General features: G+C 46.8%; 3 protein-coding genes and 1 long non-coding RNA gene across 7 annotated transcripts; 2 read left to right on the top strand and 2 right to left on the bottom strand.

Moving 5' to 3' along the window:
- Positions 1-362: 362 nt before the first annotated feature.
- LOC112896781 lies at positions 363-2696 on the bottom strand. Of its 3 annotated transcripts, XR_003229544.1 has the most exons (4): positions 2340-2696; positions 1980-2103; positions 774-1865; positions 363-618 (listed from the first exon to the last, which is right to left on the bottom strand). It is a non-coding gene; the product is annotated as an uncharacterized LOC112896781 (long non-coding RNA). The 3 variants fall into 3 exon arrangements; XR_003229543.1 differs by having other exon boundaries at positions 717-1865; positions 1980-2696; XR_003229542.1 differs by having other exon boundaries at positions 1980-2696.
- A 4107-nt stretch (positions 2697-6803) lies between these two features.
- LOC112898326 lies at positions 6804-8129 on the top strand. The gene is made up of 2 exons (XM_025966668.1): positions 6804-7155; positions 7240-8129. Exons 1-2 carry the CDS (start codon positions 6804-6806, stop codon positions 8127-8129), a joined length of 1242 nt encoding a protein of 413 aa, XP_025822453.1.
- Positions 8130-10568: 2439 nt separating this feature from the next.
- On the top strand, positions 10569-13717 carry LOC112896774 (wall-associated receptor kinase 3-like). Its single transcript, XM_025964906.1, has 4 exons — positions 10569-11767; positions 11878-12000; positions 12217-12363; positions 12453-13717. The coding sequence occupies exons 1-4, from the start codon at positions 10852-10854 to the stop codon at positions 13652-13654; spliced, it is 2388 nt and encodes a 795-aa protein (XP_025820691.1). The 5' UTR covers positions 10569-10851; the 3' UTR covers positions 13655-13717.
- A 450-nt stretch (positions 13718-14167) lies between these two features.
- On the bottom strand, positions 14168-19143 carry LOC112896777 (transcription factor GTE4-like). Of its 2 annotated transcripts, none has more exons than XM_025964909.1 (5): positions 17069-19143; positions 16917-16974; positions 16715-16840; positions 16529-16588; positions 14168-14602 (listed from the first exon to the last, which is right to left on the bottom strand). In XM_025964909.1, exons 1-4 carry the CDS (start codon positions 18836-18838, stop codon positions 16536-16538), a joined length of 2007 nt encoding a protein of 668 aa, XP_025820694.1. In that variant the 5' UTR covers positions 18839-19143; the 3' UTR covers positions 14168-14602; positions 16529-16535. The 2 variants fall into 2 exon arrangements, with proteins under 2 accessions (XP_025820694.1, XP_025820693.1); XM_025964908.1 differs by having other exon boundaries at positions 14168-14580; positions 17069-19142.
- Between the last annotated feature and the right edge of the window lie 8852 nt (positions 19144-27995).

Genomic DNA, 27995 nt, shown 5'->3' with positions numbered 1-27995 from the left:
ACCATTCACGCGCATGTCGTGTGCGCCCTTCGCCCGTGCCCGGCGAGGCGAGGCGAGCGAGCACGCGCATATTTTTTCTTTTTCCTCTCACCCAAACTTGCAAGAGCATGGAAAGCATCCAACTGTTTAAGTGGATTTCCTCCACCTCCACTAGTAAGGTGGAACTAACTTGTTGCCATACACCTTTGCACAAATAGCCCTTTAAGATTTTATTAGAATTATTTGGATTTACATGGTGGACTTTTGCACCGTTGGGCCCAAATATTCCAACAGTTTCTTTCACGGATATTATAGACACAGCAGTATCGTGTGTAGTTTATCCAGCATAATTTTTTCTTAATTTTTTTCATTTTGCTGTAATGAACACGAAGTTAAACGACCAGAGAGTAATGTTTGTGTCTCCGTAATCATGGGGTAATGCCATAATTATTGTTTTCTTGAGGCTTGTGTGTGCATCAGCAAAGTACAATAGTTTATGCAAATTGCAACTGAGAAAAGAAATCCTGCTTGCCTTACAGCCTTAGTGATGAGGACACCTGCCTCTCCTGCCTGGATGACCAGTAGACTTTTCTCCATTGCAGATCATGCTCGTGGATCATTTCGCTTTTCTTTTCTCCACTGCAGATAATCATTTATGCAGATAATTAGTGCATTAAAATACTAGCCCAGTATGCAATCGAGAAAATATGCTGATTGCCTCGCAATGACAAAACCACCTGTGCATCTTGCCTGGACGGTTATCTTGCTTCGTTCTGTTAGCAAAGTCCACTTACCATTGGTGCCAATGTGAATTTTTTTCTGAACCCCAGAAACCGAGGGCTAGCAATGCTAGTAAGTGTCAGGGATGATGGCGCCCGCCAGCCTTCCATCAGCCAATGTCCTGAGCTTGTGTTGTGCTGACTGGCGAGCACCGCCGAGAGGGTTCATGTTCGGAGTTCAAACTGAAGCGCCGCGGCATGGCAGCGCTGCAATTTGACAGATCCACAGGGGCCATGTTAGCAACCCTCCTGAACTAACACTCAGTAATCACAAGTCGATACACGAGACTTTGAGTGGAAAATGAGGTGTGAACGTGAAGGAATCGTATGGTCCAAGATTAGCGGCAGGAACAAGGGAGGAAGAAGGATAGACGAAGCCTTCATCCAAAGCTAGTTGAGGCAACTTGGATAGAGACAGCAATGTCATATCTATGTCCGAAGACGCCACAGAACCTTTCTGTTCGAGAGGGTTCGCAAAGAATGGCTACCATTTGCACCACCCCCTTCTTCTATCCCTCTCACAAAAGCTACATTATTACAATTGAAGAAACAACACAGCACCTAAGAAAAAACATCACTGGTGCTAAGTGTTAACATCTGTAGAATTAAGAAGGAAAATAGGATATGGAAAGCTCGTTAGGTGGAACACTTGTCGGAAGTTTTCTGCATACAACCAGATTCACTATCCTCTACAATTGATTTGGCAGTAGCCATACATGGCAGCAAGCCTCCTCAAATGATAACATGAAACTGTAAAGTGCAACTGTACTAAGGGAAGGGCGAAGCTCCATGAAGCTCTGCTCTTGTCTAGTTAAGGCATACAACAATAAATTATAGTTGAAGAGATGGCAAGCCACACAACGTGTCATTTGAAAACGAGCAAGGCATCGTGTTTTTGTTGTCAGAGTATAAACATGTTATTTTTCCCAAACAGTATCAGTTCTACAAGCCTCATTTCCTGGTGTTCAGCAGTCCATGGAACAATATAATGAATTAGGTGCACTCATCTGGATCTGTATGGCTTCTGTTTAGAGGAACACCATCTTCACGCCACACAAGTTGGTCATCACACAGGGAAGGAACTGCCTCAACATAAACAAGATGCTCCTGAAATGTTCAATTGAGATATTAGTCTACAGAATATAAATAATACCAACCTCTGTTAAGTACTAAGTAATCAGGATATCCATCATAATGCACCATATAAATGTGCTATGTTACCTTATTAAGGATTTTAGCAGGCAATTGCTCACTGGTATCATTGGCTAACATAGGCACAATTCTTTGGGTTAGAGTTATCCCTGTGTCATTATGCTCATCAAAGTGCACAGTAGGTCCTGAGTACCTGCAAATTATAGGGAATTATGATCAGGTTTAAAGAATAAACTCTTCTAGAAGTTAAATAGAATTAATGGTTTAGCATAAATACAATAGAAAAAAACCAACTTAATCATACATTGTAAAACAGTTACACCAATATTCCCATTACAGTGTGCAACATATAAAGTGGACTATTGGAGGTAACTCTAAGATGTCACTTTACTTTAAAATAATAGTGGGCATTTACAGATTGTAATGTACCTTGCTCCAGATGCACTAACTGCTGGTGTTCGAAGGAAAAAAAGAAGTGTGTGAGAAAAAAAGATGCAATGACTGCTTTATGCGTCTTCAAACCATAATAAACTTTGAATCTGAATGCTGGGAGCAAAGAAGGGTGGATATTCAGGATTGATCTTTGATACGCCTGAACAAGCTCAACAAGAACATAAATTAAGTAACCAGCAAGCAGAATACAATCTACCTTGAGTTCCTTGTAAAAATTTAGACATAAAAAGCATTTCAGATTGATTGCATATGTCAACAAATACATTCTTGATACCAGCCAGTGCCTTCTTGCAATCCTGTGGGTGGAACCCGGACGCCATTCCCCCTTGCAAACTCTGCAACACACTAACAGGTAAGAAAATCCCAATTGTCCAATTTCAGCCACGCCACCTCACTGTCCCACAACCCAAAGAGCTGGAAGACGAAGCAAGCAATCACAAGCATCATCATCGCCTGGCTTATGGCGAACCACACCAACGTTCACCCTCCCACTGACAGCAGCCTCGTAGATCGCCCGGTTGTTGGAGCCTCCGCCGGACACGAGCACCGCGAGCCTCTAACTCCTCACCCCTGCATCCCCATCCTCCCCATCCCCCACCGCCGGCGCCGGCGCAGCGTAGACCCGACTAGCCCACTGAAGCATTCGCTTGCTTTGGCAGCTGCAGCGCGAGGATGCCGCTTGGTGGCCGTGAATCACACCCGCTCGGTGCGTGTCTTCCGCCCCGGGGTGGGATTCGAGTCGAGAGAGCTACCCAGAGAGCGGAGCCGAGGGAAGCAGTGGCGGGCTGCATCGGAACTCGGCAGCCCTCGACCTCGTCCGTCGCTGCAGAAACACGCGAAAGGGGATGAATGCGTAACGCGCGTTCCGATGACGGCGAGCGAGCATCTCCAACAAACTGGATTCCTCGAGATGCTTACGGTTGCCGAATCGCCGTGGAGGAGTAGGTGTTGAAATTTGGGATTTCGCCGTTCGCTGGGTTTCGCTGGAACGCCATCCCGCATTCCGGATGCCAGTATGAAAGGATGCCAGACTGCTGGAATGCCTTCTCAATATTTATCAATTTGTTTTATATTTATGAATAATTTAGTTATATAACCTGATCAATATACTCTTGGACCACACAGGCTTATCCTTCCCTTTCTTCACTGTCTGTTCTTCTTTCTCGTTCTCCCTCTCTCTTCTGTCCTGCATGCCACTGCCACAGTCATGGTGCAGGGGCACGCTGCCCCTCCTAATCCCGTCTAAAATTGGAAGCCGAGTCCTTCTGCAGATGCAGCAACTCGTTCCAGGTGCTGCAGAAGCGTGGTTCGATTTCGATTGAGGATCTGCACACCCCGAGATGGAGGCAATCTAGCCGCAAGCTCTACGGAGGTTGATTTGAGCTTCCCTCTGTTTGGTTCATCCGGCTCTTGCTCCACGGGGCCTGCTTGCGTTTCCTGTTTTCTTTCTTGCTTTTTTTTATAAGACTGCTTGGTTGGGTCTCGATTTGGGGCTTTGAGCTGCTCTCTACTATTTTTTCTTTCACCATTTGTGCTCGATTTACTTCCTGTTTTCTTTCCTAGCACCATTGGGCAAGGGATACGGATGGAGAGGACCTGAGGACGGCGAAATACAGCTCCTTCTCCGGTGCCAGCCAGAGCTGCTCCTCATCGGCACGGTCGCGAAGAAGTACCTCGAGGTACGCCGCGCCGAGGTAGGTTCGCATAGAACATGCACATGTACTAACCGTGGGAGCGCCGGAGGGCTAATCGCGGTCTGGACGAGCACCACTAACACCGCCATGCCGTCACCCAGCGTCCACAGCTGTGGGAAGCGTCATCCCCCGATCCTCGTGGGAGCCGGGGCCGGCGACCCCGAGGCTGCGGGCACCCGAGGACTCCGAGGCGGTGAACCGGCTCAAGGCACGCCGGGAAGCCGAGGTCCGTGGCCGGTGGTGGCCGGTGGTGGCGCTCAAGAAGAAGGCTGGAGGAGGACGGTGAGGAAAAAATAAATGAAGCAAGTCTCGTTGGACTCGTGCAGAACAGCCAACGAGTTCAATCAAAAGGACCGGAGGCAGTCTGGGTAGTTCAAACCTAAAAGATAAGTGAAATATGATAAAATGAAATGGTAAAGGTTGAAAAGTCATTTCAGCGTGTTGGCACCATTTCATAATACTATTATGACGAAATCCAAATACAGGATAGCATTTTGGCGAAGCCTAATTATGATAATAGCGAAATCCAAATGCGAGATATCATTTTGGCGAAGTCCAATTATGATAATGGCGAAATCGCAAATCTCTCGTTAATGGAGCGCGGAGGAGGCGACGGAACCGGCAATGAAGGGGGCATGGAGTTGATGCGGTGTTGCCTCAACGGGTGTGGGTGACCGGAGCCGGCGGCCACTGTGAGATCGCGGCCGCGCCAGGCAGACCCGACGTGGTGCGGATTATTTTGCATAACGGTTTCTGGTCGGCAGTTGTGGCTCAAATATTTTTATAAAAACGGATCGTAATTATTAATTGCGACCTAAATATTTTTATATAACTTTTTTCTAAATTGGATGACGATTATTAATCCCGCGATCCGACCTTTTATATAAAACCCCTTAACTTGGGTCTAACTTTTTGCAAAACGGTCCATCTCGGATTCTCGGGTGCCATATCTACTCCCCCGTCTCTGCTCCGGCGACGGGGACAGCCGCCTCGCCGCGGAGAATGGGCTTCCGGCTCCCTTCCTGCCCCGTTGGATCTCCCCGCCGCGCCCCCTCCTACTCCGTCGTCGAGGGTTCGGGGAGACATGTCGGGAGAGGTCGTGGGTCGCGTGGGGAAGGCGAGGACGCTTTGGTCGGACTGCTCCGCCTTCTCCCCCGACCCCCATGTCCGATGGATACCGTAGAGCTTGCCCTCGAGCCAACAGCGGCAAATGGAAGCTGGGCCCTTCACGCAAGGCGCGGCCGCGGAACGCGGCGAGCCGGCGAGTGCAGCCGAGGCGACAAGGGTGTTGGTCGAGCGCGGAGGAGGCGGCCGACCGGCGGAGCCGAGGAGGCAATGCGATGCAAGTGGCGGCGCGTAGCACAGTAGGGTTGAGGCCGTAAGGGCGTGACCGCGTGAGGCAATGGCGGAGGTCGCGCGCTGAGGGACGGCCGGGTTGGCCACCGACGGCGGCGTCTCGAGCCCTGACGGATCGGCAGAAGAGGGAGCTTGCGTTGATCTGTTCCTGAGAATCTTTGGTATTGCACGTGGTATCAGCATCACATTGGGTCAGAAATAGGGAATTGATTATTGATGTGAGCTCAAAGATTGGCACATCTCCCCTCTACTTCACGAAAACTATTAGCTGTGATCGGTAATGATGTTTGTACCACTGAAATGCAGAAGCTTTGCAATAATCCCTAACAGTTCGCATAACAGAGCATCACAATAATGTATGTTTTAATTCATGCAACAGGCCTGACAATTTGAATCATTACATAGTTCACAAATTGAAATTCCAACTTCATCTATTTACAGAGCTCTGAACAGAATCAAGTCACTAGTTCTACCTACGCATGATAATTTATTTGCTAACCAGCTGCACAAGGCTGGATGGGCTGCCTTCAGTGTGGGCGTATAAAATTTGCACCACTATACATTCATACTTTAATTTCATACCGTTTCAAAGTATAAGTATGTTGGTATGTAAATTTGAATATGTCAGCAGAAATATCTGGCATTACTGAAGTTGAAACTGCAGGAACATGAACCGATAAAGCAATATATGGATTACCATAGACATCTCTCCACTCGTACATAAACAGAGGATCGGAAGAGGAAGCTATATGGTTTACATGTTTACTGACCAAAATGAACCGCCATGAACACTAGACGTGAGCCTGATGCTGCAGAGGTGACGACAATAATACGGCCTGTAAAAGAGAGGGTTGAAGAAGACAAATGAGGGGCTTAAGGCTGATTTTTCCAAGAATGGAAGCAAGATCGCCGCGGATCGATGAAGTCAACTAGCCGCTAGGGCCAATGGTATTTGGTCTAAAAAAGTCAACCAGCCGCTAGCACGCTTCATGTTGAGAAACTTGCATGTACATGTATATTATGAAAGGAGACATAAAGAACTGAGTTGGTGTTTGCATTCTCCACTTAGTTTGTTATTGAGGCATGGCACTTCAGGACACATAAAGAACTGAGTCGGTATTTGCACTTTCCACTTAGTTTGTTATTGAGGCATGGCTCTTGAGCCTCGAGCTAAGCCACGGAACTGGTCCATGCAAAACCAACGGCGCACCCAGTATGAATTAGGAAACACTGAACCACATCAAAAACAAGTGGCAAGTAGCAGGAAGAGAACAGCAACCGAGCTCCATACCTAAGCTAGAAATAGCAGACCTTTCTGTCACTGCTCCTAGCAGAGGGCAGGCATAGCTGGGGGCTACTATAGCTAATGCAACACCAACCGTTAAACACCATGGGCGCTGCTGCACAGGAGGAAATCGTAGAGATTTCAGTTATAGAGGAGCTGAAGAGAGCTGCAGAAAAGTTCGACGCCGACTTCTCCAAGTTCAAAACCAAGATGCATAGGTATCCTCCAGCAATCAGGCGTGGAATTGACAGAGGTGTTAACCAGCCCTACACTCCAAGCAGTGTGGCCATTGGCCCGTACTACCACAAGATAGATCACCTCCAAAGGGCGGAGGAAGTGAAGGGCACAGCAGCATACTACTTCTGCAAGGGCTTGGACCATTCGGATGAGGCGGCAGTGTACCAGAAGATCCTCTCCCTCGCAGACGACACACGAAGCTGCTACGATGACAACGCGGTGATGGGTTACCGCAAAGCTGACTTTGCAGCAATGTTGCTCCGCGATGGTTGTTTCTTGCTGCAGGTAATCATGTGGAAAACTACTGGTGGCAATGTCGCCCTGTCCTTGGAACGCTGGTTCAGGTCCAACGAAACTGCAATCCTGAGGGACATCTTTATGATGGAGAACCAGCTCCCCTGGCTGGTGCTTCAAGCTCTCATGGAGTTCAGGCCCGTAATGGTGACGGAGTTCATCACTCAATCTGCAGGGGGGAGATTTCCAGCCCAGGTAAATTCAGCTGGTAAACAACGACAACCTGACCTTGCTTTAAATGAAAGCAACACGCCAGCACATCTCCTTGGCCTCCTTCGGTGCTACCAATCAGGTCATGGTGAAAGCAGGGACGTCAGTGTCCCAGAACGGAGGGAGTCAACATCTGCGCCCCACCGACCTAGCAGTGCAATTGAGCTTGCAGAGATCGGCATCAAGCTGGTCCCCAGCAAGACAACACAGTTCAAAGACATGGACATCAGGAAAGGCCTCCTTTTTGGTGAGCTCTTTCTAGCGCCGTTGGTCGTGGACGACCTCAATGCATCTTGGCTCCTCAATATGGTGGCGCTAGAGGCTTGCTCGGCCACAGCTGGCAAGAATGAGGAATACACTGTCAGCTCATACCTACTTCTCCTCGCTATGCTCATCAACCGGGAGGAAGATGTGCATGAGCTACGAGTGAAGCACATCCTGCATGGCGATCTCGGTGACGAGCGCACACTCAGGCTCTTAAAGAATGCTGCTGATTTCATCTGCAAAACCAACCAGCACTCCCTACTCTTGGAAGATCTTGACGCATACAAGCAAAAGAGGTGGCTGAGGATCGCTGTGCACAAGTTTGTCTACCACAACTTCAAAACCATCGTCACTGTGTTCTCCATCATCGGTGTCCTCGTGGGTATCTTCAAAACCCTTCTCTCTCTCAAGCAGCGCCAGCAGTAACTAAGCTAGTTGGCTTCATAGCTTGGCACTCATGGTTAATTGTGACGCCATAATGTTACACCATGCATCCCATCTGTACCATCATCTTCACTTAGTTAGTCCTCAACGTACGCCCAAAAGCTCTGCAGTTGGCAGAAGCCCTTTGTATCTGAATTGTGATTGTAGCCACTAGTGAGTGCTTAATTATTCAAAGATATATTATGTCATCGCAATGTATCTAGCATATCATATTCATGTTGTGTCATGGTCTGAGATCATGAAGGGTAAACACTGCCGGAGGATATTCTGGCAGCATGGCAGCTAGGGATGAGGGAGGATGAATATTGGGGAGAATATACTAGTTCTTATTCGGTTCTTAATGACTTAAAAAAATAATCTAACGCTCCAACTACTGGTGAAAATTATCTAAACTAGATAAGATATGCAACCAAGAGATAGGATAGCAGATGTACATGCAACCAAAGTGATGCTACACAAATTGTCCAAGAGGTAGATGAGGGTCACTGTACACAAATTCGCTTATTCTACAATAACATCAAAACCACCATGACAGTGCTAACCGTAATCCATGTTCTTGTTATGGTGCTTAGATACTAGATATACTTCCACTCCATAGTAATACCAACTCTTCTTAAAAGAAGTGATATCAACTGTTGACCATTTCAAAGTCATCCCTCCAACACCTTCCAAACACTTCACAAAATATGTTTGCAACAAATGCTCTCATAATTAATGTATTCATGGTGCTAGATTTTAGTGACAGAAAAGTGAAGTTGAAGTGTCCATACCCGTCAGGTAAAAAACACCAGTATGACGTGCCATTCTGTATCAAGGAAACTCTTCTCCATGAAGTTCTGGATTGTCAAGCTCAACGGCGTGCACAATGCCGTTATTTGGTTGCCGCTACTCATCAAATGAATATTGACCCTTGAAGTTCCTGCGAATGAGGAGATTGTGATGATTAAAATGGCCAAGTAGAATGCCAGGAAAGGCAGAAATGTTCCACAATCCTCATGCACATTGCAAAGTTAAGTTATTCACTACGCTAGTGTAAAACGGATGATCAATTTGGTGCTTCTTAGTTATTTCCACATGTAGAGAATGCACATTGCCATCATGAATTCATGGCTCGGAATATAACCAAAATATTGCTTCCATTCAGAACTGGAGTGACTTATAATAGTCTTATTTTAGGAAAATTTATAGCATAATCCAACTGACGCATTTGGAGCATGACCATTTTACAAGACTGAAATGCTAACGATATTCAGATATGCCCTAAAAATGATATTCAGGAATTCTCAATACATCATAAAATCTAAAATGAGATGAATTCCCCGATTCAGATACAGCGTTGCATTGGTGTTATTAATGAAATCAGTCGCTAATAAAAAGCCTCCGCAGGAACCTAAAGTGAAACACAAACAAGAGATGAAATTCTCGAACCATGCCACGCCAAACACTAGACGGATCAAAGGTACTCTGGTGATACTGATGAATTGCATGATTTATTACCGCCTAAATGATAATCGCATGGAAATATATGGAATGGAGCACAGGGGAGAAGACCGCAGCCATTGCAAGCTACCGAAAAGTAATTTTTGCTCGGTGCCAGGAAGGTCGTGGAAGCAAGTTTCCGATCGATCGGTTGATGCGGGGCTCACTTTCTGCAAAACCTCCAGGGTCCGGACAGCGGAGCAGGCCTGCGCCTGTCCCTCGCCTCATCGTGACTCCACCGCCGCCTGATCTCCTCCATAACGCCGGTGTGAGCCACCTCCCGCCTGAACCTACGCTGGAGCTCCACAATCTCCTCGTCTCACTCTCACACGTCCACCTTCGCGTTGTGATACTTGGGAATTGGGATTGGCCGACGGCGGGGCGGGGGCTGGTGCGGAGATCGAGAGGATGGTGTGGGGGCGTGGCGGGAGTTGGAAGCGGTCGCTGCGGGAAGGAGACGACGGAAGCCCTGCCATTCGCGTGGAGACGGGACGTGAGAACCCCCAACGGCGGTGGCGGCGGGAATGGTTGTGTTGGCGCTCGTCGCCGGCGACGGAGCCGCACAGGTTCGTGGGCTCCGGGTCACCAGTGCGGGTGAGGCCGTGAACAAGACACGAAGCCCAATGAAGAGCCGAACCCACCCTTAGGCCTTCCTTGTAGGCCCTAGGAATCCGGCCCAAAATGCTGTGCTTTGGAAATTGCCAAGTGCGCGGGGACGGTGTGGTCTGATTTGTCTTGGTTGTTTTTCTTGTTGGCCTGTTTCGGTTTTGTTGGCCCTTTTTTCTCAAAAAAAAAACTTAATAGAGATGATGTCGCGCGAACACCAGCTAGCAGTAGCTTCGCGGCACGCGTGGCGAGATTCGCGGCGCGACCGGTGGCGCCCGGCCGGCAGGAGATTCGACGAGGAAATCAGTGGCCGACGGCGAGCGCGGCCGGTGGTGCGGCTTTCACATCTCCACGGTGCCTGTCGTATTCGGAGCGGGGCGCCGCGCCTGCATCACTTGTGGTGAATTGGTGATGGACGGGACGCGATCGAGACCGGCCGGAGTGGGGGTCGACGTCCGCCTGCCCAGAGAGTCTGAGCGGCGCCAGCCCGCTTCGGCTGATGTGCGATGCCGGCTGCAAGACGCAGGGACAGGGAATAATGTCCTCTCCGATGATAATTACTGAGCTTAACAGAGACATATTCTGTTTAGTGTTTACATTTACATAAGTGGCTGCGATCATGGAGGTGAAGCTGGCGATCAGCAGGAGAGTGGCGCTACTCATGGCGGTCGAGGCTGCAGCGATGCTACTGCCGCCGCCGGCGTTGTCCGCAGCGGCGAAGACGGCCGCCGCCGAGACTGTTCCACGCGCCTGCACCAGGAGGTGCGGCCACATCAGCATCCCGTACCCGTTCGGCATCGAGCCCGGCTGCTACCTCACCGGCGGCTTCAACCTCACCTGCAACCGCTCCCACGTCCCGCCGCAGCTGTTCCTGGGCGACGGCACCGTGCAGGTGCTCGGCATCTCCGTCCCCAACGCCACGGTGCGCATCAACAGCATCGTCGTCAAGTTTCCTGGCGGTGCTGGCGGCGGTGCCCGTGGCACGTGGGGAGGCGCTCTCGGCGACGGCGGGCCGTATTACCTGGCGGAGATGAGGAACAAGCTGGTCGCGAATGGCTGCAACGTCCAGGTCCTCCTCACGGGCGATCCCAACCAAACCGTCAGCGCCTGCTCGGCTTTCTGCAACGAGGATCGGGACGGCGGAGCGGTCATCTACGTCGCCGGCCACTGCTCCGGCGTCGGCTGCTGCCAGGCGGAGATACTGGTGGGCCGCAGCTCCTACGGGTTCCAGACCATCGGGATGATGAACGGAGAGGCGGAATCCAATGGCTGGGCGTGCGTGGTGGAGTCGGAGCTCGACGCTGACCCCAACCAGCTTGAAATGGTGGATCCGAGGGCGCTGCCCGCGGTGCTTGGCTGGAGGATCAACCAGGGGACATGCCATGGCAACAAGTCCTCGCCGGCGTGCCGCAGCCGCCACAGCTTCTGCGAGAACATCACCAACGAGTACGCGACCATTGGCAAAGAGGAGGGCCATCTCTGCCACTGCGCTCGGGGCTACGAAGGGAACCCTTACATTCCTAACGGTTGCCATGGTAATCAACCTGTATATCTGAATCGATCATCAACTAACTCAACCTTTTTTTTGCCCCCAGCTAGCTTGCATCTAATTTCTCCAAATTAATGTGTTCTGCTGTTTGTTCAGATGTCGACGAATGCAAGTCTCCAGGGGCATGCTATGGCGATTGCAAGAACACACAAGGAGGGTATCAGTGCCAGTGCCCTCCTGGCTTCGAGGGCAATGCTTCCATACCAAATGGATGTAAAGGTAACGCAAACCAGGCTATTATTGTCAGGGCTTCATGTAAAAAAAAAATGAGCCCACTAAGTCTTCGAAATGCTAGTTGTTCATGCTGTATAGGAGAGAGATGGGTTTCCTTATCTACTTGGTTTACCCTTTTGTTCAGTTTCTTGATAACATCTTCTTGTTCTACAACACGTAGCTTGTTCATGGTTTCTGTTATGATGTATTGTATTTTTCCAGACATTGACGAGTGTGCACATAGAGATACATATCCATGCTACGGAATTTGCATAAACATGCCTGGAACTTTCCACTGCCAATGCAAGAGTGGAACTTCTGGGGACCCCTTGACTAAAGGAGGATGCATCGCAACCAAGATCTTCCCAGGTGACAAGCATTAACCAACTAATTAGTACTTTCAAAATCGAGCGTGTTCTCTAATTCTTTGATATTTGCGGTTAATTCATATCTTTCAGTTCGGGCAATCGGGCTAGGAGTTGGTGGTGGCATAGGCCTTTTGCTTGTGGCCATTGCTGCTCCTTTCATATTCCGTACAGTCCAGGAACAAAAGGTGAAAAAGATGAAAGAAAGATTTTTCAAGCAAAATCATGGGTTGCTACTCCAGCAGTTGATATCACAAAGAGTAGATATTGGTGGGAGGATGATTATTACCTTAGCAGAGCTAGAGAAGGCTACAAACAATTTTGATGCATCTCATAAGGTAGGTGGTGGAGGGCATGGTGTTGTGTACAAAGGACTTCTAGACCTACAAGTTGTGGCAATCAAGAAATCAAAGATCATAGTACAGAGAGAGATTGATGACTTTATAAATGAGGTTGCAATTCTTTCTCAGATCAACCACAGAAATATCGTCAAGCTTCTTGGTTGTTGTCTTGAGACAGAAGTCCCACTGTTAGTTTATGAGTTCATATCAAATGGTACTCTTGCCCATCATCTTCATGTCGAAGGACCAAAGTCATTATCATGGGATGACCGATTGAGGATTGCTCTTGAAATTTCTAGAGCTCTGGCCTACCTACATTCAGCTGCTTCAACACCAATACTTCATAGAGATATCAAATCATCTAACATACTTCTTGATGATAATTTAACAGCAAAGGTATCAGACTTTGGAGCTTCAAAGTATATCCAGATCGATCAAACTGGAGTGACTACGGTCGTCCAAGGAACCATTGGCTACTTAGATCCCATGTATTATTATACATGCCGACTCACAGACAAGAGCGATGTTTTTAGTTTCGGTGTTCTTCTTGTAGAATTGCTTACTAGAAAGAAACCATTTGTCTTTCGGACCAATGATGGTGGCAGTCTTGTTTCACACTTTGCATCACTACTCGCTGAAGGTTGCCTGGCTGACATAATAGATCCTCAAATCATTGAAGAGGATGCTGAACAAGTTGATGAAGTTGCCACACTAGCAGCAAAGTGTACAAAACTGAATGGAGAAGAGCGGCCCACAATGAGGGAAGTTGAGATGACACTTGAAAACCTGAGTGTCGCAAGAAAGCAGGAAAATTATTACACAACTTCAAGGAGGAAATACGAGAAGGATCAAACTGCAGCTCATTACATGTCACTGGGAGGACTCGCTGCGGAAACGAGCAGACAGTACACCATGGAAGAGGAAATGTTGTTGTCTGCAAGTTATCCACGATGAGATATACTGTTACTATTGCGGCCTGAACACCAACGCTGTTCAATTATATTCATTTCCCATGCATATATAACACCAATGATGCTGGCACCACGTTCCTGCCTTCCTGGAGTAGCAGGGCACTGATTTGTGTCTTATGCGCAGACGGTAGCTTTTCTTTTCGAGAGGAAAATACGGTAGCAACAGTTCCTGCAAGCGAAACAGCCTGACATGTCTACAGTTGCATCCCAGCCTTTACGCATATTCGTCACACCAACAGTTCCTGCAAGCGCAAGTCGCCAGTCCAGCCACCTCGATGACCAAACGCAACATCACAATGGCGCAACAGCATATTTATCTGAAACGGGTAGCCATCTCAGACTGAAGGGTACCGACGAACCATCATGATGGGGGGGGCAGGGAGCCTCCCTGCTACGCACCCACCAAAGCTCCAAGCAAACACTCCAGAACATAAAACTGGACAGGACCATGATGCTAACGTCAGGTGCATCAACAAACTCTATCGGGATCAAGATATACCGAATTCACAGCATCTTCAATCAAACGGACTTGGAGCTGAACATTTCCTGCTAATCTGCAGAAGACAGCAATAACCTTCCTACATACTGCAATCGACACAGCAAAACATGATTAAGCTGCTGCTAATGTACACGCTACTGAGACAGCCATGCTACTGAGACAGCCACGCTACTGAGACAGCCAGGGGGCTCCTGGCAACAACGGTGTACAGAGAGACGAGTGTCAGCAACAAGCCCAGTCTAATTAGGCGGTACACCCTGGAACCTACAAGTTACAGCCTTCAGCGGGTGAATCCACATACAAAGCTACTTAAACTACATGGGTTTTTCCTAAACATGTACAATCTTACGAAGCCATTGTCATGTCAAATACAATTAGACAGTTGCTGTCTACTCGAGCAACTTCTGAACCTGCAAAGGGAACCAAGGTAACCTGCGTTACAATAGAAATAACCTCAGGAAAATAGTAGAAACATTGCAAAAAAGCTCAATAAATCAAAGTGGGGAAAAGGTATTCCATAGATTAGCAATGATATAACGATCCACTCTCTAAGATGTACAAGAAATCAACAGAATGAACTTTGTTCCATTACACCTCTGGAGACACAAAATATAGTTTTTAGAGAGACCGTCAAGATGTTGACACGAAATGTTAAGATGTGCAAGCACTCGCTCAGGTTTATGGTAGACAACAATTGCCATACCTGCATGGTGTTACTCAGCTATCCCAGAAAAGATTTTAAGTCCTCAAATTGCTTATGATGACAATAACATTGTTTTGTACTCTCTCCGTTCCAAATTATAGGTCGTTTTGGCATTTCTAGATGCATAGTTTTGCTATGTATCTAGACATAGTATATATCTATGTAACAAAACAACCTATAATTTGGAACGGAGGGAGTATTACACTATGTTAGAAATGACGACATCGTCTACACAAACATCTGAATATGCTTTGCTGAACAAAACTGCTTATCCCATCTCCATAAATCACAAGCTATAAATGAAAACATACATCTTATTCAAATCACAATGTCAACACTTCGCCAACATGGCTGGCAGGTGTGCAGATATCTTATTTGGCACTAGAAGGGATCAATGCCAGGTTAATTTGTAACATTAGGCCAGTTTGCAATTGATGTGGTGTGTCGTGCTTGGAATCTAATCACTAACTACTTAGCGGAATCTGTCAACTGCATTAGGATTTTGAGGCTATGACGGCAAAAAATGAAAAAAGGCTAGCAAATCCAAAAATTTGGTAGAGATTGTTTTGGAAAAGTCACCGTAATATCAAACAGAATCTTAGTGGGACATCCTCACAAAACAGACTCTGGCATCACCTGTGTGTATATCTCAAAAAAAAAAAAGAAGGGTTTCAAATGTCCATTTTTGTTACAATTGCTTAAAGTAAAATTATGTTGCTCATGTCCTGCGAACATGAAGAACCCCTCTCCTACAGATGTCCCAATTCCCAACAAAGAATTGTCTTAACCATCCATATGCCAAGAAATTTCCTTACAACAACTAGATTAGGCTCCAGTCTTTGAAGGATTTGGGCAAGGCCTTACAGACAAGGACATCGTTCACCATTGATCAGTCAAGCTCGCCTCATTTTGTACAAGGCTCTGAGGTCATGTGAACAAACAGGGGTAAACAGTTTCCTATTCCATCGCTTGGCCATGAAAATATGGATCACCATCATATCATATACAAACATCCTTAACAATTAAATAAACTAATTTCCAGAAAAACTAAAAAATACAAAATATCTTTTTAGGAAATTTTTCAGAATCAGGTCGAAACCAAATAAATAAGCTAATCCATTTTGGGAACTAAGTATCTATCTTTCCTATTTATAAATTTCCCATAGTCAAATGCATACAAGCACCTAGCAAGAGAAAGATGGGCCACAAAGTCATGAAATTTTAGGAAACCAAGGTCTGCATTGGGACTTTTTCTTAATCTTCTTTCACACCCCATGATTCTTTCTATTATGGGTCTATAATTTCCTAATATAATTTCATAACATCATCATCTGGTTTGACCTCAAATACTTAGTGGTACTCAACAAATCAGGCCTCCGAGATCCCACGTAACCAGATAGTAAGGTAGGCATACAGGCACTGGTAAAAGTGAACTAGAATATGGCAATTATGGCAACACACATGACTACAAAGATTGTTTATTCAGCATGAAGTCTGTAAGTGTAAAACATTCCAAAAGCATAACATCTAGGAGTTCCAACACAGCATAGTACAAACACTACATGTCTCTTTCAATATTATTTGCAACAAGAGTACTGCATGAAAGGTAAATATATACAGCAATAAAAGCACAAAATCTTCATATTGAAACTTACCTATATCTCAAGAATTGCCAGCATCAGATCCATCTGAAGAGGAGCTATCACTGTCCGAGTCTGCCAAAAAAATGGTAGATGATCAGGCTACTATGCTGTCTGTACATATACTTACTACTAATGCAAACACCTTAACATAGCAGTTATGAGCTATACGTCAGCAAGGGAAGTTGAGGGAAGTATTACCACTAGAAGACGATCCTGAATCACTGCTGGAGCTGCTTGAATTGCTTGAACTACTCGCGTTTTGTCTATTCTCATCATTTTGCTCTGGTGCAGTGCCTTTTGCCAGTTGCTTACCTGCAACTGAATCTGTTTCCGGAAAATTTTTAATTTTATGCTCTTACTTGTAATGTGTTCTTAAGATAAAGTGGAAAATAGAGCTAACCTTTCTCAACTTGCTTCGGAGATTTTTCACCAACATTGGGTTCTTGGGTGAACTGAACCTGCAAAGCATGAAACCGTAGCTTTCACTATTGATTATAGTTTTGCTTAAAACAATAGTACTATTGCTAAAATTAAATGATGAAGTGCTCATACTGGTTGTGGTTGCTGTACGGAGTGCTGTGCGCGCAACTCTGCATCTTGTCTGGCAAGCATTGCACGCTCGGCCTTTCTCTTTTGCTTGCTCAGGTTCTTCTTGTAGTTAGCCACAAACCTGTCAAGCTCCCAAAGTGTCTCAGCATCCATGCTATCGATTTCAACCTCAATCTCATCCTCATGCTGCCTAACTGAAAGATTCTTGTTCTTAATGACTTGTACAACAGCATCAAGCTTCTCCGGAGGCAAATTTTGGAGGTTCTCGCTAAGCTTACGTTTCTCATCTATTGTCATGTCCCTTTTATTTGGATCCTTTGCCCTTGGTTTCTTCATCGATGGAGTCCGGCTATAAGTAGGAGTATGACTGATTGGCCTTGAAGAGTCCAATGCCATGTGGTGTCTCATGGAATCTGACCTTTCTAGGAAGCGCATGTCAATCGGTGGAGGTGGAAACTTCTTTGGCAATGGAGGACATGATGCGAGATAGTTAACCTCAGCCTCAATCTCAGGCCACTGTGCCTCGAAGATTCCTAACAACTGCTCTGCCATGAAATGAACATCCTGTCCCTTGGGGTTATATGTCATTGCATTATGGAAAGTGAGCCGCACATCGTCAGCAAACTCCTTTGGGTTCCTGTACTGCCCCTGGCTGAGCCGCCCCCTTATCGTGCCAAGATCCATTGGGTGCTTAATAATTGTAAAATAGTCATGCAAACCAAGTGCAACTGGATCGACAGGCTTGTTGAACACCCACCCAAACTTATGCTTCATTAGCCGGCTCAGAAGAGATGAGGACTTCTTGAATGCATGAGAGTATAACCTCCGCTCGGCATCAAAATCTGTGCCACGAGATTCTAGGGACCTGTGCTTCTTCTTGTGGTGTTTGGATTTCTTGCGCCCATGTGAATCTGAGGCTGGGATCCTATCCTTGGCAAGCAAAAACTCGGAGTTCTGGTACAATTGATTAGCCTTGGGCGTCCGTTTCTCCTTCTCAAATGCTTCATTATGAACTACCGACACGGTTAGTGGCCTGCGCTGCAGCAGCGAGCGGACAGGTGGAACCGTAGTAGTGAGCTGCGCAGACATGGGCGTCACCATATCACCAGCTGAGAACTGTGACTGCACGTACCCAGCATCCACCACCTGCTGCTGCGGCACTACCACCAGGGGCAAAGGTGCGGGCACGGAAGCCTCCTGCTGTGCCAGGGTCTCGGCAGCCTCCTTGAGGCGCTCAGAGAGCACGCGGACCTGATCGAGCTCCCCCGCCAGCCGCCGCCGCAGCTCGCTCCTCACCCTGCGCTTCCGTGCCTTCTCGGCCTTCTCAGCCTCCCGGTCGTCACTGTGGCCGTTGGGAACGATGCCGCCGCCGTCCCGGTTCCGCCCCAACGTGGGGTCCGCGGAGGAAGCATCGCGTTCCCCAGGCGGCGTCGAGGCGAGAGTCGAGGCAGCCGCAACCGGATCGGGCCGCGCCGCAGCGCCCCCGGCCTCCGCGCGGCGGATGGAGCGGCGAATCGAAGATAGGGTTTCGGAAAGGGGATTAGGGTTAGGGACTGAGGCGGGGGCGGGGGCTGGAGCTGGAGAGGGGACGAGGCCTGGTTCTGGAGGAGGAGGTTTAGGGTTTTTGCGGGGGTACTTGCGGGAATAGACCTTGATCTCCGCGGCCCAGCGCGACCTGGTCGGAACGGCGGGAGCAGCCGGCGCCTCCACGGCCGGGACGGGGCCCGGCGTCGGTAGTCGTGGAGCCAGGATTTGTGAGGGTGGTATGCCCATTTCCTAATAAGCGGATCCGGCGAGGACAAGCCGGCGGAGAGAGGACGAGGGCGGCGGTGGAGGCCGTCGGAGGGCAGCGCAGGCGCCGGAGACGGCTCCGGCGAGGCCGCGCTGGATGTCGTTGGCGGGCCGCGCCGGCTCCGGGGACGGTGCTAGCGAGGCGGCCGTGGTGGCGGTGGAGGTGGGCGAGGAGGAGGGTTGGTGCTCGGGAGGAAGAAGATGAGAGCGGGCGGGGGTCCGCCGACCCCGACGATCGGCACAGAACCCCCTTGTACCCAGCGATTTTGGGGCTTTCCTATCTATGTTCTCCAATGATAAGCTTCATTAAATGAGCGAGTGAGCGACAGCCCAACAACAGAAATACGGGCGGCCCATCTTGAATGCCCACGCGCCAAACAACTACAAGAGCACAGCCCAAGAAGAAGCTGTGGTGTCCTACAAAAACCATGTGTTTCATTTTTTTCCTAATCCATATAGTGTACTTTAATATATATTATATATTTATAATTTCGTGCATTTTAAAAGAATTCAATAATACAAAATGGTTGGTTCAACAAATTTCAATCTAGTTCAGATAAAAAAGTTAAGCTCGTATAGTCAATAAGTTGAATGTATTTCAAAATCATGCTTATTGAATTATGATTTGTACATCTATATTATTTCAACAATTTCGAAACTTGATTCAATAATCCATAGAAACCTAATTTCACATTTTGGATAAACTAGTCCAGCATTTGATATGAAAATATTGAAGTGGTATATCCAATATGTTGAACTAGTTTTGCCTCTGCCAAATCGTTGACTCTTAAAAAAGTAAAACATATTGGTATTAGATCTCAAATGTCATGTATTAATTCTCAGCACCACAGTGGTTAAACAGATTCAAAATGTGTCCATGGTTTGTGTGACAAACACATTTTAAGTTTGAAATCTAAAAGCCATCAACACTCAAGGCTGCCGCCAACGACTACTAGCTGCAGCAGCCTGCGCCCAGCTCCCCCCCCCCCACCCCCCCTTCCTCGGGCCCCCATGACGCCGACATCGGACCGGAGGAGCGCGTGACACCAACGCCAGACCGGAGCAGGGCCTGCTGTAGCGACCCCTCTGCCACAACGACACCGTAGCCGTCAGATTCCTTCAATCTGATGAGGTAATTCTTATTCATTTTCTTCAGAAATCGTTGTATATTGCGCTCTACCATTGAATGCATATTGTTAAAATTGAATATTTCTTTGGATAATGTTTTGCCAACCAATACAATGTTTATGTAATGTTGCATTGTTGTGCTGCTTGTTCTGGTAGTAAACTAAAATTTATTTTGCATTATCTTTACCACTAAAGTGTGAGTCTAAAAAGAGACGCTGCAGCTTCCTTTCCTTTTCATATGTTACAGCTAATATCTTTTGGTAAATCTGTATACTATTTGTAGTAGGTTCATACTTGGGTCAAATTATTGTGATTCTAAATATGTTATCTTTTTTAATCAGAACAAAATAATGGAAGATCGTGAGTGGATGTACACTGGTTGGTCTTGTACGCAAGCGCCCTCTAATGAGTGGATTGGGAATACTAACATATTCATGGATTATGCTTTCTCTATACCTAATATAGTTGAAGACCGAACCATTAAGTGTCCTCGCGCTAAGTGTCGGAACTGTGTTAGGAATAAAATGCTGACAATAGAAATGCACTTGTGGAGATTTGGATTTAAGGATGACTATAGAACGTGGACAGCACATGGTGAGGGACTTATTGATAGTTTAATTGAAGGTGGACCTGATGAGGGATTTGGTGAAACTGACCGCATGGATGAAATATTGAAATGTTGGGTGATCTAGCTGGTGAGCATCCACCGCCAACTGATGAGGAGCCAACAGCGTATGCCCAAGCTTTTTATAGGATGGTTGAGAGTGTTGATCAGTCGGTCCATGAGAACTCAACACACTCATCTCTTTCTGCCATAGCATGTCTGTTAGCTCTGAAATCTCAATACAACATGTCAATTGCACACTTTGAAGCTAACTTAGAATTAATCCATGAACTTTTGCCACCAGAATCTAAGTTGCCCAAGGATTTCTACAAGTCTAAGAAATTATTAGAGGGACTTTGTATGCCATACATCAAAATTGATGTTTGTTATAACAATTGCATGCTTTACTACAAGCATAATGAAAGTAAAGACAAGTGTGATGTTTGTGGTACCTCTCGCTATGAGGAAGGTAGTAGTCGAGTGCCACGTAAAGTGTTGCGGCATCTTCCCATAACCATTAGACTACAAATGTTATATGCACATAAGAACAAAGCTAAGCTAATGCAGTCTCAAAAGCCATGCACTTCTGGTAAGATGGTGCACCCTTGTGATGGAGAAGCGTGGCAGCAATTTGAAAGAGACTTTCTAGACTTTAGTAATGACCATAGGAATGTGTGGCTTGCTTTTGCAACAGATGGTTTTACACCCTTCAGTTTGGCTGCAGCTCCTTACTCATGTTGGCCAGTGTTTGTCACTCCTTTGAATCTTCCGCCGGGCACACTCATGAAATCAGAATATATATTCCTTACCCTTGTGGTCCTAGGTCCTGAACATTCTGGAAAGAAATTCAACATTTTAATGCAGCCATTAGTTGATGAATTAATGTGTTTGTGGGCAGGGGTAGAAACTTTTGATGCTTCACTGAAGAAAAAACTTTAATATGCGAGCAGCCTATAGGTGGTCAGTCCATGACTTTCCTGCTTAGGGTAAATTTTTTGAATGGAGCACACATGGTTGGTTTGCATGTCCAGTTTGTTTGTGTGATAGTTTAGCATTTACACTTCGTTATGGTCGCAAGGCTTTGCTGGTTTGATTGCCATAGGCGCTTCTTACCTAGCGACCACGAATTCAAATTTCAAGTCAATGCATTTCGTAAGAACACAGTGGTTCTAGATGAGGCTCCAAAACATTTAACAGGAGAGAAAATTTTTGCACAAATGAACAGATTTGTAGGTAACACAGAAAATTATGTAATATTGCACAATTGGACCCATATGTCTGGGCTTTGGCAAATTCCATACTATTGTAAATTGTTGCTGCCACACAACATTGATATGATGCACAATGAGAAAAATGTAGCTGAAGCTATATGGAACACGTGCTTTGATGTAACTGATAAGACTAAGGACAATGCTAAGGCAAGGGAAGATCTAGCTGACATTTGCCATCGTCCATCACAGCATTTAAAGCTGAAGGCCAATGGTAAATCGGACAAGCTGTGGGGCCCATAAACAAAAATGAAAAGACAAAAATTTTGAAATGGTTTCAAGCACTTAAATTTTCTGATGGCTATGCAGCCAATATTAGGAGAGGGGTTAACTTATTACAAAAGAAGATCTTTGGCCTAAAGAGTCATGATTACCATATCTTCATGGAACGCTTGCTCCCTGTTGCATTTTGTGGCTTCCTTCCAGAAAATGTATGGTTATGTTTGGCTGAGCTGAGCTTTTTCTATCGATAATTGTACGCAGATTTTGACAAGGCGTTACCTGCTGATTTGGTAAACCGTCTAGAAAATATTGATACCCGTCATTAGCAGGTAAACACAACGCAATATAGGCTGAGCAAATTAGACGACTATATATACTTGGCTAAATGTAGGCAGCAAGGTCTTATGGTCTCCCCTTCAATTCCTGAGTATAGAATGTCTGAAATAATGGTAGAATATGAGCATACTTGTTTGTTGCTAGATCAGATTTATTTTAGTGGATAAACTTTCTAACATGTGTATATTTTTCCAGGTTACCGCATCATCACATGCTGGCACTAACCCGGACGATATGCACAACAATGGCAATGAAATGAATAGTGAAGAAGACGATGACTGCATTATGGATGATGAAGATGGCTGTGATGATGATGATGACTTGGATGACACAGATGAAAATGATGGCTATGGTAACAATAGTGGTAGTGAAGAGGTTGACGGCAATTGATGGAATGGGGAGGAATGAAACCAGCACATGACTCCTAACTTTTGGACTCTTTTGGTTGGGACATTACTGATGCATGGCTACTTTTGGTAACTGGTACCTTTGATTCATACCAAACCTTTTGGTGTTGTGGTACCGATGACTAAACTATGGCATGCCATGTATTATATGGCAGCCTTTATGCTAATGTTGTGCCTTTTTTATGATGGCTAGAACATGCTATATATGTAAGATATTATTGCCTTACTAGGGGTCGGTTTCGGAAATGGCTGGCAGCTAAACCTACACGAAGGGTGTATCATGCGTGGAGGGAGTGGTTGGCCGTGTACGACAAGTTGACCCCAAGGCTCATCCTTATCCTCCACACCTACTCCTAGGGCCCGCTGGTACGCTGGGCCTGGCCTGGCCTCCCTACCAGCCTGCCGGTCGGGGAGGTGGGCACGTGCAAGGCGGAGCCCAGTCAGAGTCCTCGGTCGGAGTCTTGGTACGGATCCGGTCTCCGATTGTTCCCACGGTCGGGGATATAGGCCTTGGTCATCCCGACCGAGCTGTCAGTCCGGGTTGTGGGCCAAGGCGGCCTAGATGAAGTTGTCGCCTCGTGCAGACGAACGCTTGTTCCAAGCGCGGCCTTGGGCTGGTCAACGAGAAGTGAGCTCGCTGAGGACCCCGGGTCCCTGGACCCGCCACTAGGCTAGTCAAATGATTGGGACATATTCTTATGTACGCTGGTTTGAAATGTTGGTGTGAGCTGTAGATAGTATATGTGCATACATCTTTGCTGAATTTGTGTTGTTGATCATATGTGCATGCATCTGTGCTGTATCCAGATTTGGTGGATCTGCTTGTCAAGATTTTTGTGAGGGTACAACATATTCTTGTGACCTTTTTTCACTCTCACGAAAATGATATATTTCGTGGTGGTACATACATTTTCATGACGGGTTTGTGCTCCCACGAAATTACATATGATGTGGCAGTGCAAGCAATTTTTTATGGCGGATTTGAACTCTCATGAAAATAATTATTCCCGTGTGTTTTAGACCATCACGAATCATTTTCATGTCATGTTTCCGTGACTTTTACCCATCATGGGTAGGATTTGATAAACCCGACGATGCTCCTTTTTCGTGGAGGTGGCTGGCCGCTACGAAAAAGATACGTGACGGTTGACCCCCACAAAAACTCAATTTTCGTGGCGTTAGATTCGTAAGGGTTATTGCATGATGGGTGGCCGCCACGGAATAATTTCGTGGCGGGATTCATAGTTTTCGTGATGGTTTTTCACTCTCATGAAAATTTCGTTTTCAGGTAGTCAACGCGGCCAACCATGGAGGAACACATGCTACTCCCGTTGTTGCTCGACAATGACAATGCTGCTACTCACACAACGAAAAATGTAAAACTACATGTACATGTGACCACATACCTTATCTCAGTCGTTGATTTCTCTCCATCCAACCACTGATTCACCTCATCTACCCATGTACATTTTACCTACATATGATTTTTTTACGTACCCATGATTCATCTCACCTAGCCATATGAAAAAAATACATTATGGAAGAGGAAATGTTCCTGTTGGCAGGTTATCCTCGGTGTCCTGAACAGCAATGTTAAAATCTATTCCTGGTGCGCAGAAGAGCAATGAACAAATGTTGCTCTTCTCTATTCTCAACAACATTGAGGAACTGCTTTTGCTCACCTTCTCAATGCATTTTGATTGGCCATAAAATTGGTAAGACGTGTGCTAGTTTCCATGATCTAAATATATCTGTTTATATTGAATAACGCGATACCATTCTTCATAAGATGGGGCCCGCCGATCCTGGGAAAGAAAATCAGGTGCGCCCACAAAATAATTTGTGGCATAGTGTTAGTTTAATTTTGCTGCAAGGGACTAAGTTGGTATCTTAAGTCCTTTATTTCTACACCTCACGCCGCCTGAGTTAGGGGATATACATATTAATTTGCTAGCTTGGTATAGTGGAGGAGTAGAGGCTAAAGAGTACATACGCCAACACTATATAGTGGCGAGGCAGCAGATGTGAACCCTTGAACAGTGCATCACTGGAAGAAGAAACAGCAGTGTTGGAAGAACAAATAACCCAGTACATGTACAGTCGCCATCACCATCTACTAGATACTAGCTAGCTAGTGGATCGGAGAGAGACTAATCGAGGCATCTAGCTAGCAGCGGTGCTTGCATTGCGACCATGGAGAGGAGGGTGGTGGGGGTGATGAGCACGCGATCGGTGCTATTCGCGGTTGCTGTTGCTGCAGCGGTGCTGCCGCCGCCGCCGCCAGTGTTGGGGGGGGGGGGGGGGGGGGGGCGGCCACCGACGATGTAGCGTCGTCGTTGCCCGGCTGCACCAGCCGCTGCGGGAACATCAGCATCCCGCACCCATTCGGCGTGGAGCCCGGTCAGAACTGCTTACTAGAAAGAAACCATTTGTCTATCGGTCTGACGATGGTGAAGGTCTTGTTTCACATTTTGCATCACTACTCACTCAACGTACCTTGGTTGACATAATAGATCCTCAAATCATAGAAGAGGAGGGTGAAGCAGTCGATGAAGTTGTCGTTCTTGCGGCGAAGTGTACAAAACTGAATGGAGAAGATCGGCCCACAACGAGAGAAGTTGAGATGACATTAGAAAACTTGAGAGGCACAGAGAAGAAGGTTCATAATACGAATTCAAGGAGGAAATACAAGAAGGATCATTACATGTCATCTGGAGAACTCACTCTAGACACAAGCAGACAATACACCATGGAAGAGGAAATATTATTGTCGGCAAGGTATCCTCTATGAGATACCGTCGTGGCCTGAACAAAAATGTTGCCTTTCGATTTGATTCCCAAATGCATTGTTGCACTTGTTCTCTTTTGACTGGCTTGGAAGTGTTTTACTCTTACACATCCGCAAGGAGATTGTAAGCTGTAAGTACGAGTACTTCGATGTTTGTTTTTTGCTGAGAGCAATTTTTTTCTTGAGAAAGAGCGTAATTTAAGACAGAGCAGTGGACAGTACTATCTGGCTTTTTACAAAAGAAAATGCTAATGTTTGCAATGTAAAACTTTTGGCATCAGCCCTCATTGGATAGTTTTTCAAGTACGAGAACAATACACAATTTTTTTTAAAGTGCAATACACCATTTTAGCATGTGAAGCAACAACAATCAGGCAACATATACAAACATTAACATTCAATAGTCCAATACCATTTCCTCCAAATCATCCTATCATTTGTGTTATTCGATATCGCATGGAAAACATGGAAAAGGCCCAGCCAAAGAACAAAACAACTAAACAAGATAAATGACAACTACCAAAAAGGAAAAACGAGGGTACCTGTACAACGAACATTTTATTCTGTTGCAATATAGAAATATTCTTAGAAGAGTCGTTCTAACATGATGCATCAATCTTTAGTGTCATAAGGGAATTATTTACCCCATGTTTTGCGCGCGTGTGTGGGCGCGTGCGTGTGGTGGGGGGGGGGGGGGGGGTTGCTTCAGAAACTTAGAACTCAGTTCAAATTTGGACTGAATCCTAGGGATTTTGATCCATGTACCGCTAATCAAACAGACAAACAAACCCTTAGTATAATACTACACTGCAAAGACAGGTTACCTACCACACCTGTGTCATATCCAGTTATTATTCATGAAGTCATCACTCATCACTGATGAGATCTCCTCTGAACAATGTACATTTGTGTGTCAAAAATGTGCATGCAGAGCATGTGTAGCAAAGAGCCAATCACACAGCAGTCACCACCAAATACGTCTACTAAAAATAGCAGACATATCTATAGGCAAACCGGTGGACTGTTATTCCTTTACTGCTGCTTTTGGCTATTGCAAATGCCCTGAGCTTAACTAAACAGCAAGTGTTCAACAAAAAATACCACAGTACTCCCACACCTAAAGACGTATTATCAAACTCGAGTCTTCAAATAGTGCCTAACAGCTAAGAGCATCACCATGTAACTAAGGGCACAAGCACAACCCGGAGCATTTTTCTCCCCATACGACACGAACTGCAGTGCATAAAGTCACCAACCAACCCGACCACCGACGGTAACCAAAATGACCTAATCATATATCCAACAAATCCAGAACGAAGATCTATACCCAAGTAGACCATATCAAGCATGCACCATCATTGATCCACACAGATCGGATAAAATCCCCAACGAATCGCACGGGTAACAACAGGGATCAGTCGGGATGGCAGGAGAACTCACTGAATCTGTCTTCCACGAGGTAGTTGCAGGTGTGACCGTCGCAGTTGTTGGTGAACTTGTTGTCGCTCGCCGTCGTAGCCTCCAGGGTTGTCTTGTGGAGTCAACGCCGCCGCTCGCGGTCAGGTGGGCTCCATGCCCTCCGTCCCCTCCCTTTGCGGCAGGAGACGAGCTTGGGGCGGGAGCGCCGCCGCCATGCTCCAGTCGGAGTCGGAATCCGAGTTGACTGGGGCCATTAGCTCCATTCCTCACGCGGAGCAGGGCCTGATCGAAGAATGGACCTCTCATCTCTGCACCTTCGGACGGATCAAAAATGTCCAGGACGGCGACGGCGTCAGCGGGGCCGTTCGAGTTCGGGGGGTTTTTTTTGCAAATATTGGATCCGAAAGTTTTCGAAAAAGATCCGCAACCAGTAGTCGCAATCCAAATCAGAGGTATTTTAAAAATATTTCATCCCATATTTTATTAAACGACTCCTGAATCGGATCGTGGCTATTAATCGCGATCCAAACTGGAGCTTTTAAAAATACTCCGGGGTGGCGCCGGAGCAGAGCACAGCCGGCACGAGCCCGCACCGCCGTCGGCGACCCCTGCTCTGCTAGCCCCGTGCCGCGAGTGTGCTCCGTGCGAGCTTTCGTCAACATCCGCTTGCCTACCCGTAGACGTTCCGGCTCACTGCGCTCGGTGCTCACTGTCCGAGCTCCTCCGGAGATTCGGCCGGCCGCATGGTCTGCAGCCCTGAGACGGCGACGGGACTTCTTCATACACCGCACGGAGGCGGCTGTCCAGGCCAGCTTTTGCTCCGGCAGCCACTGTAGCGATGGGCCGCGTAGACTGGGGACATACGGCGGCAGGAGGGAGCGGAGCAGACGCTCCGGCCGCCGTCACGCGTGATGGCCTCTCCTCGGAGAGGCCTGGACACCACCCGCGGAGGAGCGCCCGAGGAACG

Source organism: Panicum hallii, chromosome 6 (genome assembly GCF_002211085.1).
Source record: "Panicum hallii strain FIL2 chromosome 6, PHallii_v3.1, whole genome shotgun sequence".
NCBI lineage: Eukaryota > Viridiplantae > Streptophyta > Magnoliopsida > Poales > Poaceae > Panicum > Panicum hallii.
The sequence above is the reverse complement of the archived record's forward strand: the minus strand, read 5'-3'. Positions and strand labels throughout refer to the sequence as shown.

Bases quoted from the DNA above. Each gene is read 5' to 3' on its own strand.
- LOC112896777 (XM_025964909.1), bottom strand. From the start codon at position 18,838: ATGGGCATACCACCCTCACAAATCCTGGCTCCACGACTACCGACGCCG. The intron at 16,975-17,068 runs GTATGAGCACTT...CATGCTTTGCAG, and splicing joins CCGTACAGCAACCACAACCA to GTTCAGTTCACCCAAGAACC. The intron at 16,589-16,714 runs GTAATACTTCCC...TTTTTTTGGCAG, and splicing joins TTCAGGATCGTCTTCTAGTG to ACTCGGACAGTGATAGCTCC.
- LOC112898326 (XM_025966668.1), top strand. From the start codon at position 6,804: ATGGGCGCTGCTGCACAGGAGGAAATCGTAGAGATTTCAGTTATAGAG. The intron at 7,156-7,239 runs TGATGGGTTACC...TGTGGAAAACTA, and splicing joins CTGCTACGATGACAACGCGG to CTGGTGGCAATGTCGCCCTG.
- LOC112896774 (XM_025964906.1), top strand. From the start codon at position 10,852: ATGGAGGTGAAGCTGGCGATCAGCAGGAGAGTGGCGCTACTCATGGCG. The intron at 11,768-11,877 runs GTAATCAACCTG...CTGTTTGTTCAG, and splicing joins CATTCCTAACGGTTGCCATG to ATGTCGACGAATGCAAGTCT. The intron at 12,001-12,216 runs GTAACGCAAACC...GTATTTTTCCAG, and splicing joins CATACCAAATGGATGTAAAG to ACATTGACGAGTGTGCACAT.